The sequence below is a fragment of the Notolabrus celidotus genome, chromosome 8, assembly GCF_009762535.1.
Source record: "Notolabrus celidotus isolate fNotCel1 chromosome 8, fNotCel1.pri, whole genome shotgun sequence".
Taxonomy (NCBI): Eukaryota; Metazoa; Chordata; class Actinopteri; order Labriformes; family Labridae; genus Notolabrus; species Notolabrus celidotus.
Genome location: NC_048279.1, coordinates 4176851 through 4188549, shown reverse-complemented (window position 1 = coordinate 4188549; position 11699 = coordinate 4176851). Strand labels below are relative to the sequence as shown.

Sequence of the window (11699 nt, the reverse complement as noted above, 5' to 3'; positions counted from 1 at the left end):
ATGGTTCCAGTTTCCCTTAAAGCCTCCTGAATATTATAACATAAATCTACACTGGTTATCAATGATATAATAGAATACATCATATTGTTGCTCACCTCATTCATTTCTTCATCATCCTCCACTTCCTGTCTGGAGTCATGCTCCTTCTGTCCACCTTTGATTTTGGTGTAAAATCAATGAATGTTGTTTTGGAGAGTCCCTAATCGTTATTGTTTACAAAAGGTTCAGATATCAATCTGATTGAACTCTGTATACTGTATGATTATTTAAATAACTGCATGGCACATGGTGTGATGGGTGCTTAGGAGTTCAACTCAATAATGACTTTATCACAGTAATTGAGTCGATGTAATTACATGCCAGCCTCACAAGCAACACACGGATTTTCCTCCACAGTGGGCATGCTATGTTTGGTTCTAACACTTCAATGTAAATTTTTGAATAACCAGGTCATACATAACTAGATCATCACAGCTGAAATGAACAGCACTATCTGTAACATTAGTTCAGTCTTGGCACATGAGCTAACAGGATACAAACACGATCATACTGCCATTGTTAAGGCCTCACACATGAGTTACCTGTATCTAGAATGATGTGTGTCATGTTGACAGGAGAAGCCGAGATAGGGGACGTTACCTGAGTTTATTCAGCAGGCTGTTCTCTGTCTGACAACAGGAAGCCCATTGCAGTGTTACCACAGTGTTCTCTTTAGGGGATACTCTCTCTGGTGGTGTAAACAAGTAACTACAACTCAAAATAGAAAACCCAACAACATTACAAACACAAAGCAGCTCCAGTGTTCCATCGCTCTGACAGGGAGTCAGAGCCTTCAGATAAGACCCCAGACTTCCACTTGTGTAATCCATCCATCCATCCATCCATCCATCCATCCATCCATCCATCCATCCATCCATCCATCCATCCATCCATCCATCCATCCATGTCTGGTATCCAGGTGAGTACAGGTAGAGTGTCCTGTTCTAGTCTCCTGGGAGTTGTTTGGCCGTCGCTGTCCAAGGTGCTGAACTGTCAGAAACAGATTCAGGTATCTTCTGTCTCTGTTCAGGATGCTGCACCTGTGCTGCTGCTGAGCTCTGTGGAGCAGACATGAAGCTTCAGTCAACATCCACAAACTGCTCGTCTCTCTTGTAACTGTTGGATGTCAAATAAATCAATACAAATAAGCAACGATTGAATTCAAAGTGAGATCAGGTTTCTGTGATGCTGCCTATCATTTGGTCAGTATACTTAATGATCGCTTCTATGAACATCAAGTTTAGTCTGACCTTGAAAACAGTTGCTGCACTGAGCTCCAGCTGTGGTGATGATCAGTTCAGTCTCTAGAGTCCAGGGAACAGAGGACGAGAAGCTCCCCTGCACTCACCTGGAGGAGAGCCATGAAGAGGAGAGTCCAGTCATTTCACTCCTCTCCACTGAGGAGGATGATGATGATGAAATGCTCTGTCTCTTCTAAATGTTGTTCTGATTTAACTCTCTTAAGTAAACTACTATAGTCTGTTGGCGTACACTTGTACTTGAGTACAGCAACATTTAGTGGACTTTAGTAAACTGTATTTTCACTGGGTGTTTGTTCAGTCTAACATCATGACTCTTCCCTCACCATGCTCACTGTGGAGCTCACTCAGGTTTACAGATTCGAGCTTCTGTTCTGTAGAGGCGCTGATTCTCTGAAGTTATTATCAAGTAGATCAAATGGTCTGTTAAAGGGCAGCCACACCATACTGCTATTTAATTACACTAGTTGTTTCATAGCCAAATAAAGTGTGATACTCAAATCCAGACCCCTTAAGTTACAAGTTCAGCAGCACTGAAAGCAGTTTTACCTAACAGGAACAGCAGAGCGCATTGGAAGAATCAGATTTGTTTTCTTCCTCGGACCATAATGAATGTCAGTGACATGGACAGAAACCCTTGATGCTGCAGTGAGTGTATGATCCATAAAATGAATCAGGGGTTAACAGTGTCCATGCGACTACTGTCGGACCGCCTTTCTGTTTTTTACAGGTTAGGTCTATTTTGGTCTGCTTTAACTACACAAGTAGCCTTTATGCATACATATAAACATGCATACAGTTTGTTTATTTGTGATTGACAACAGAACTGCTTTATTATGAATGTTATTCAGTAACTTCAACAGAAACTCCTGGTTGCTGCAGTGTTCTAAACGTATCCATCAAATGAATCAGGTGTAAACAGACTGAACTGTATTTCTACAGCAGCAGTGACTGAAGTATATAGTATATATGTATATGGATATACATATGGACTTGAATCATTCCCATGAAAGTGCACTAAGAGTTTTATTAGAACGTCACCCTTCTGGGATGATACGTGAAGAATGAATTAAACTTGATGCTATAATAAATATACGAACCTACCGCGTGACAATTGGATCATCTTAACCAACATAAGTTAACATGAGTTTCTATAATGTGCTGTGTTTCATTCTAATTTTTCCACACATAATCGTACAACATATAGAAATATCTCGGTAGTTGTAGTGGGGGCTCTTAAAAGAGCCGTTTGTTGTATTGTTGATGTGTGGTCCTGTTTAACCTCCGAAGCCGTAGAGAGTGCGGCCCTGTCTCTTGAGAGCATAAACCACATCCATGGCGGTCACAGTCTTTCTCTTGGCGTGCTCGGTGTAGGTGACGGCGTCACGGATGACGTTCTCCAGGAACACCTTGAGCACCCCGCGGGTCTCCTCGTATGAGACCGGAGATACGCTTCACTCCGCCACGGCGAGCCAGACGGCGGATAGCGGGCTTGGTGATCCCCTGGATGTTATCACGGAGGACTTTACGGTGACGCTTGGCGCCTCCTTTACCGAGTCCCTTTCCTCCCTTTCCGCGTCCAGACATGATGATCAATCGAAGTGGTTCGGTTGAAGTGTAAAGTTTTTAGGCAAACGTGTGTATTTAAAGCATGTCAGCGGACGTTTCTGAGGCACACAGCTCCTGGGCGGGATCTTTGTTTTCTGCTCTGGTTTAACTCCGCCTACACTCAAACCCAGTCACTGCTTTGTCTTCATGCTTTCATGTGACTTCACTTATAACTGCATTCTCCTATTCTAATTGTTCATCTGTTTTAATTATATATTCTGTGTGGTAAGTCCAATCCACAAATCATAGGTGGGTTCCTTAATTGGCTTCACCGGCGTTAAAAACAATCTTTAAAACATGTTGCATACAACACAAGTTACACACAGCTGATTTCCGTTTTTCAGCCTCAACTTTCTGACTCAATTTCATCTTGTGGACATAATATCTTCAAAATGTCTAACACTTTATAAAGTATCATTCTGAAACCTCTTGTACCATGTAGAGACATTCTGTCCGTTTTAATCAAGGTATTGTTTGTTCGAGTTTTCTATCTACAACTTTTATGGGGAAAATAGATATAATGTAGTTGAAACATAAGCATTTACTGTGTTTTTATTAAGCATTCACTTGACATGTCTTATCTGAGGAGCTTTTTTTTAATCAAGCCAAAGCAGCTTTAGTAACAGTATCCCTTAATGTACTTTTTTATTCTCTCCTTTGTGGTTGATTTTTTTTAATATAATTAATGGTGTCATGTATAGGGCAGAATACAAACCAGGGGATAGAGGGGCAGAGTGGAGAATATAGATTCATACAGTTGGTTATTACGTTTATTTGTAGTGATTTAACTTGAGGTATTATCTGTACCGCGGGTTAGTTCCCAAACCTCAGGTGTTGCACAGACTGCCCTGAGTTAAACATGATTATCACTGATATGGGTTACATAAATGAACGATGAACTATTGTACGTGTCCGACTACACACACGGAATAAGTTAATTCCATGAACTTACACCGTTTGTGTTAATTGTATTTCTGAAACATGGATAGAATGTCTGAAGATGTTCAGATTACCTCTTTAACTGCCTCCATGAAAGGCTATGTATCACTAGGGACAAATAATATAACTTAGTGTTTGTGTGTACTCTTATTGATATTCAGAACCTTTCATTCTGATGTCCAGACAGAGGAACCTCTTAGTTTGAGTGAGTGGCTCTTAAAAGAGCCTTTGGTTTACAGGTTGATGCAGCAGAGGTGTTTACTGGAGCTGGTGTACTTGTCACAGCCTTGGTGCCCTCAGACACGGCGTGCTTGGCCAGCTCACCGGGCAGCAGCAGGCGGACGGCGGTCTGGATCTCCCTGGAGGTGATGGTGGAGCGCTTGTTGTAGTGGGCCAGACGGAGGCCTCACCGGCGATGCGCTCAAAGATATCACTCACGAAGGAGTTCATGATGCCCATAGCCTTGGAGGAGATCCCGGTGTCGGGTGGACCTGTTTCAGGACCTTGTACACGTAGATAGCATAGCTCTCTTTCCTGGTCCTCCTCCTCTTCTTGCCGGTCTTGGTGGCCTTGGACACGGCTTTCTTAGAGCCCTTCTTGGGTGCTTTCACTGTCTCAGGCATCTTGCTTTAGTCAGTCTGACCTTAGATAGATAGATGGTTGGGTGGAGGTTCAGGAGATTCTATTTATATTGACTCAATTCAGATCAAACTGCTCTGTCCCTCAAAGAGGATTGGCTGAGATTCAGAGCTCAACTGAGTCAACACACTACAAGTCTCTGAGACACGTGACGATCCCTGACCAATAGTAGCTTTCCTTTTTTTCTACACATCAGTGACGTCATGAAGGTAATAGTGCCTGAAGAGTCAAACAACATGAACTAAATGAATGATTCTCTCATTTCCTCCTGGTAGTTGTCACAAAAAGTCAGTTTGAACTTGTGTGAGACAAACAGCTCTTAAAGTACTTGAACAACAAAGTGAGTGAAAAGAAGTGTAAAGGACATGTAAGTAAGGTGAGTCAGAGTGTGATACAGACACACGAGAAGATCAGTGCATTATACTATACTTCAGAAAGTTACGTCACTGCTCGATATAAACACTCCAGAATAATGAGCCATGAGAAGACAAGGGATGAAAACACTTTCAGATTTCTGACAACTATGAACAAAAGAAGAAGATAACAAGATTATCAAATAAATGTTCCTTACTGTGTTCAACGTTTCAATTTAATTTAGCAGACGCTTTTGTCCAAAGAACCAGAATCAGCTGTATGGGTCGAGTGTACGAGCACATAGAAGAAATGTGACTCTGGGGAAGTTTGCTCTCTGTGTACAAACAATCAACATAAACAATATGATCATATGTTCAAGTCAACTTTAGACTTTGAACTGAGAGATAGGCCTAAAAGTGTGAGAGCTAATGTATGATGAAAAGAAAAGGGCATTTTATTCTACAGAGTAATGAATAGCTCTACGTTTTGTTTTTGTCTCCATTTATGTTAGTGTCCTCCTCTTCACACATCTTCACACCTGTAGCAGAGGGGCTGATTGTACAGGTACGACTGGTTCTCTGTTGAGGGCTGGTGACAGCAGGTGAGGTGAAAAATCAAACAACCTGTTTTATAATGAGATAACTCTCTCTGTTACAGATACACAACATGTTTTGATCCTCACAGACTCATACATGTGAACATTGTGAGTCCACAGCAGCAGGTGTTATGTTGTGCTCTTCTTCATCAGCTACATCCTATTATAACTTCAGTCATGTTCTGATAGAGGAAATCATTCCTGCTCTCTTCCAAAGACTCATTTCATCCAATAAAGCTGTCAATCATTTATTAGTCTGTCAGTGTGATCAGTGTTTCAGACTCTTCTCAGCACTGACTTGGAGGGAAAATGGCTCCACATTAGGTTGTGTGCTTCTAACATTGGTCAGTGTGTTTATGAATGAATACTGCAGCAAAGCCCATAAAATGCCATCAAAAGATCTTTGTCTGTGTTCGTACAGAGCAGAGGAACAGTTTGTGTCAATGATTGAAAGCAGAGGACATGTCCACAGAGACAGAGAGCAGCTCTGAGAGGAAGCCTGGACAAACTGCAGCACAGGCCTCAGTCCTCCTCAGTGTGTTTGCTGCGACCACAATAACTTGATTTGATGACAAACTCTTCATCAACACATGGATGTTTTTACTCTGAGGCTCTGAACAAACATGTGGAGCAGCGGGAGAAGCACTTTTCACCGAGCTCTGAAGCTTTTTCAATCCTTTGAGGAGAGAAATGAGAGAGAGAAAAGCCGCTGAGCAGTGCTGCTCACGGCGGTGAATCTGTGCGCTTTGGAGGCTCCACAAAGAAGGCGCAGCGAGCAGCAGAGCTCAACATGACTTCAGTCTGAAGAGACACAAGTCTACTATCTGCTCCTTCACTGTCAGCCTTCAGCACGGCTCCATCTTTTAGTTTGGACTCTTTAATCAGGGAGAGAAAACACAAGAGGCTCGGCTTTCAGACGGCCCAGAGGAGACCCGGCCCGGATTGAGTCTCTACGGTTCTCATGGTGCGTTTAAGAGCAGCGTATTGCTCATTGAGCTTTAACGTGTCAGTCACTCCGTGCTGTGAACGACTCTACGACTGAACTATGGCAGAACAAGCTCCAGCCCCAGCCGCCGCCCCGGCCAAGGCGGCCAAGAAGAAGGCTCCCAAGCCGAAGAAGGCCGGCCCCAGCGTCAGCGAGCTCATCGTTACAGCTGTGGCCGCGTCCAAGGAGCGGAGCGGCGTGTCCGCGGCCGCCCTCAAGAAGGTCCTGGCTGCAGGAGGATACGATGTGGACAAGAACAAGGCCCGCGTCAAGACTGCTATTAAGAGTCTGGTGGCAAAGGGCACTCTGGTCCAGGTCAAGGGAACCGGGGCCTCCGGATCCTTCAAGATGAGCAAGAAGATCGCAGAGAAGAAGCCGGCTAAGAAAGTCGCTCCTAAAGCCAAGAAACCTGCAGCGGCCAAGAAGCCCAAGGCAGCGGCAGCTAAGAAGCCAGTAGCAGCTAAGAAGTCCCCGAAGAAGGTCAAGAAACCCGCGGCGGCCAAGAAAGCAGCCAAGAGCCCTAAGAAGCCCACAAAGAGCCCTAAGAAGGCTACAAAGAGCCCCAAGAAGGCCACCAAGAGTCCCAAGAAGGTGGTCAAGAAGGCTCCTGCAGCCAAGAAAGCCCCCGCAAAGAAGGTTGCCAAGCCCAAAGTCAAGAAGGTAGCAGCAAAGAAGAAGTGAGCTGAGACCACCGAAGATTCACCTCAAAACTAAAGGCTCTTTTAAGAGCCACCCACATCTCACACTGAAGAGAGGAGTCCTGTTCATTCATGTCACATTTAACACATTCAATCAATTACAGAGACATTCATTCTTATTCACTGAGCTCTATGTCACCTCGTAGGCCATTTCAATCCAACTCCTTACATTCACCGCAGACAGGACAAACATGTAACATCAACAGGCCTCATTCAATAAGTCCTGTTCAACAACAAAACCTTGTTCAGCAGCGTTCATATGATAGGACTCAATCCATCACTTCAACAACATGGCTGCTGTAAGCTTAGAATATACTAACACAAATACACAACACACTGCTCCCAGTGCTCCTCAACTGAGCACCATCATCCAAATACATTTATCACAAGCAGACTGAGCTGAACAAGCTGTTACTCAAATACATCATTTCAATAACAAGCACTTCTTTAACAAACATGCTCTCTGTTTGGGTTTATAATGCAAGAGTCCCTGAAATATACCTGAGGCCAGGTCATATTTAATTATCCAAAAGTGTTAAAACCCCAATCGATATTTTTTTAGTCTCATTATCAACTCCATTACTAACCATTTCAATCCATTGCCATTTAATGCTGTATTTAGCTGGTTTGGAGGGCATATATTGCCTAAAATTGAAGGAACTTCTGAATGCCACTATCCTTTCATCCACTGTGACATTAGGGCCTGGATTAAAGACAAGTGGAAGTTGATCCACCCACTTGTCCCTCACTGTCCTAATGGCTGCCAGCTTGTCTCTCTTCCATCCAAGCTCCTGCAGTCACATTCCAAAGTGTCCTTGAGCAAGACACTGAACCCCAAACTGCTCCTGCTGTTGTTCAGCGGTGTGTGTATGAATGAGATTAGCTAATACTGATGGTCCCTTACTATAGCAGCCTCTACCATCAGTGAGTGAATGTGGTATGAATGAGTGAATGTGACGAGTAGTGTAAAAGAGCTTTGAGTGGTCAGAAGACTAGAAAGAGATGTATAAGTACAAGTCTATTAAACATTTACCATTTACCATGACCAGCTCAAAAGCTGACTGGATGTCTGTTACACAAGTCCCTGCTATCCTAGTGGCTCTGTCTTTATAATGTTTTCTGCAGACAGTTTTGCCTGACGTATATTTGGGGTGGGAGATCACTGTATTTCCCTATCTTTAGATGTGAATGTCTTGCCTGGAGGAAAATGAATAGCTGTTTCCTCATTTGGATTGTAATCAGAATCATCAGACTCAGAATTGACCACAAGATGATCTTCATGTTCAGACACACCCTCCTCTCTTTCCCTGTCATGATCAAAAAGGAGTGCCAGGGTTGTCACCTGTTTACTTCTGCTGCTCACTCTGTAACACTCTGACAGAGAGCATTTGAGAAATGAAGACAGAGTCAGATACGTCAGTCTGAAAACACCTTCTGCTTTTGTGAAGAGAATTCATCCAGGCGTAGATTTATTAGATCACATGAAGCCATGTGTTCATGATGTTTCAGGGTCTTTGATGTCAAATGTTGGGCTGTCACCTTGTCAATAAGTCTTTTATTTCACACATGATATATTTTGTTTTATTTTCCTGGAACATTGCATCAACTGTCTTCATCTGTACTCGTGTTTGAAATGACACATTGTCTTGATTTTGGATGCAAACTTGGATCCTGAAGACTTCCTGCTCACTCTCTGAGAGGGACAGCAGGTCTTCAGCATCATCACTGAGCAGCTCTACTGGATGGAGCTACAGGGTGTCAGCGAGGCCAGGTGGAGACTTTAGTCTCAAAGCTGCTCATGAATGGAGATGTTTCTCTCACTGTCTTTACAAATGTTCTCTAAGGACTGATGGAAATTAAACTTTCATGTAGTTGCTGATAGTGAGCTCAAGGTCGATGTAAAACCACTTCCTGTCACACACCCTGTTTTTCTAAGTTATTGTGTGTCATTCTCACCTTCACAAAGGATTACATTCTAAACAGGTTCAGTGTGAGCATTAAACAAAGTGACACAACAAGGAAGGTTACATGTGAACACAGTTACAACCAGGAAGCTTTGCATCTCTGTGCTGATCAATAAACCATGAGTTAAACAAGAACTAATACACACCTGCACACACTCTGATCAGAGGTTAGTTGAAGCTGAAGAGTTGATGAGAGTTTCTGATTCTGCTTCATGTTTGGATGTGAACTCTGAACCACTCTAAATTCATTGTTACAGGACTGCTTGTTATTTAATCAGTGATTCAAGCTTAAAACGATATTAATGTGCATGAATGTCAATAACTAAGAGATCTCATGTTAGACAATTGTTGGCAGTATTTGATCATCCATTGAGCTCGTGTTTGAGCATATGGAGGCAGCACTGTTCCAGCTCTGTCATGTTATCATCTGAGTGAAGAGAAGTCTGATATATGCTGCTCATGATGTGATTCTTTTATAGACACACAGCTCTAATAATTTATCTAAGAGAGGGGCCAGTGATGAAACTCGGTGATTACGGTATAATTGCTTTGTGTGAAACTTTTCCAAATGTGTGCTGAAGCGTTGACTGTAAAGGTGATGTAACATAATGTGGAAATAATCTCTGTAGGTGTAGTGAGGTGGCTCTTAAAAGAGCCGTTGTGTTGGTTGGAGCAGCAGTAGTGGAAGACAGTTTATGCTCTCTCTCCGCGGATGCGTCTGGCCAGCTGGATGTCTTTGGGCATGATGGTGACCCTCTTGGCGTGGATGGCGCACAGGTTGGTGTCCTCGAAGAGACCCACGAGGTAAGCCTCGCTGGCCTCCTGCAGAGCCATGACGGCGGAGCTCTGGAAGCGCAGGTCGGTCTTGAAGTCCTGAGCGATCTCACGGACCAGGCGCTGGAAGGGCAGCTTGCGGATCAGCAGCTCGGTGGACTTCTGGTAACGACGGATCTCTCTCAGGGCCACGGTACCGGGCCTGTAACGATGAGGCTTCTTCACGCCTCCGGTAGCCGGTGCGCTCTTACGGGCTGCCTTGGTGGCCAGCTGCTTCCTGGGGGCTTTGCCTCCGGTGGACTTACGAGCGGTCTGCTTGGTTCTTGCCATTGTCTCTGCTTACTGTGAGCGGGAGAATAATGTTGAAGAAAGAGGAGGCGCGCTGCTCTTAAAGCGGAGGAGCAGCTGTGACACGGTGACGCTGCTTCAAACCTCCGGCTCGTGATTGGTGAGAGGCCGCTCCTGGAGCCCAGCCCCGCCGCAGAGGGGGGAGCGAGCCCCCGCCTCAAGCTCCGCTGCTTATTGGAGAGAAAGCCTCCAGACTGTGAAGCGGGGCTGAGCGCGGACCGCCCTCTGCTGCTCTGCTGGAAGCCTCTTTTCTGGTTGGTGAGCCAGGAAAACGCGCGCGCTCCGCGGGTATATAACCTGGGTTTGGTCTATGGAGGACATTATTTCTCTGAGTCCAGACTCTAGAAACAACCCCAAAAATGAGTGGAAGAGGCAAAACCGGCGGAAAGGCCAGAGCAAAGGCAAAGACCCGCTCATCCCGTGCCGGGCTCCAGTTCCCGGTCGGTCGTGTCCACAGACTGCTGCGCAAAGGGAACTATGCCCAGCGTGTTGGTGCCGGTGCCCCCGTGTACCTGGCAGCTGTGCTGGAGTACCTGACCGCTGAGATCCTGGAGTTGGCTGGAAACGCTGCCCGTGACAACAAGAAGACTCGTATCATCCCCCGTCACCTGCAGCTGGCTGTCCGCAACGACGAGGAGCTCAACAAGCTGCTGGGCGGAGTGACCATCGCTCAGGGCGGCGTGCTGCCCAACATCCAGGCTGTCCTGCTGCCCAAGAAGACTGAGAAGGCCGCCAAGAAGTAAACACTCAACAAGAACTGCAAACAAACACAAAGGCTCTTTTAAGAGCCACTCACCATACACCTTAAAGAGCAGAGCTTCACTGATGTAAAAAAGGGAAATTGATATTATATTGTTTACTCTGATTACTAGATGCATCTCATAAAGGCTTTTTAACCCAGGATTAAGAACTGGAAAAAAAAATATTCATCACAATAAACCACCTTAATGCATAATTTCTCTTCAATATAAATCAATTATCTGAAACTTTGTTATCATTTATAAGATGCACACACGAGGGCCGATAAAATACGAACTGCTGAACACCCACAATGTGATTTTCGAGTGGAACTAGTCGCAGATCTTCTGGACCCTGTGGTGTCTTCACAGGAGAAGAACAGTCACAATGGCTTGGAATTATTATTATTTCAAGCTCAAGTGTTAACACACTTGACACTTGCTTCCCAAAGCTTAAAAATAAAATTTCCTCAGTCAAACCGGAATTAGCTCTTCTTCTACCATGGCAAGGAGCTAAGCTACAATAAACAACTTCATATTATTGATAATATTAATATTCCATCATTTATGTTGGGATCCAGGCTCTCCATTTTCACTATTCCTACTGAGTACCAACAGGAAGCTGAAAATACGAGCTGTCTTGTCCGACAGCAACACAAATGAAACAAAGTATTTTGCATTGGCATCACTCCCTTTCCTCTCTGTCTCCCTATGCCTGTCCGTCTCTCTCTTACTTCACATTCATCTTACGTAAAACATG

The 11699-nt window shown here is 44.4% G+C and overlaps 3 protein-coding genes and 2 pseudogenes across 3 annotated transcripts; 2 read left to right on the top strand and 3 right to left on the bottom strand.

Annotated features, from left to right (window-relative positions):
* Positions 1-1048: 1048 nt before the first annotated feature.
* LOC117817128 lies at positions 1049-4488 on the bottom strand (annotated as a pseudogene).
* On the bottom strand, positions 2549-2898 carry LOC117817134 (annotated as a pseudogene).
* Positions 4489-6358: 1870 nt separating the features above from the next.
* LOC117817095 (histone H1-like) lies at positions 6359-7152 on the top strand. Its single transcript, XM_034689586.1, has one exon. It carries the CDS (start codon positions 6479-6481, stop codon positions 7097-7099), a length of 621 nt encoding a protein of 206 aa, XP_034545477.1. The 5' UTR covers positions 6359-6478; the 3' UTR covers positions 7100-7152.
* Positions 7153-9529: 2377 nt separating this feature from the next.
* On the bottom strand, positions 9530-10233 carry LOC117817103 (histone H3). The gene has a single exon (XM_034689593.1). It carries the CDS (start codon positions 10182-10184, stop codon positions 9774-9776), a length of 411 nt encoding a protein of 136 aa, XP_034545484.1. The 5' UTR covers positions 10185-10233; the 3' UTR covers positions 9530-9773.
* A 294-nt stretch (positions 10234-10527) lies between these two features.
* Positions 10528-11146, top strand: LOC117817108 (histone H2A). Its single transcript, XM_034689598.1, has one exon. It carries the CDS (start codon positions 10562-10564, stop codon positions 10943-10945), a length of 384 nt encoding a protein of 127 aa, XP_034545489.1. The 5' UTR covers positions 10528-10561; the 3' UTR covers positions 10946-11146.
* The last annotated feature ends 553 nt before the right edge of the window (positions 11147-11699 follow it).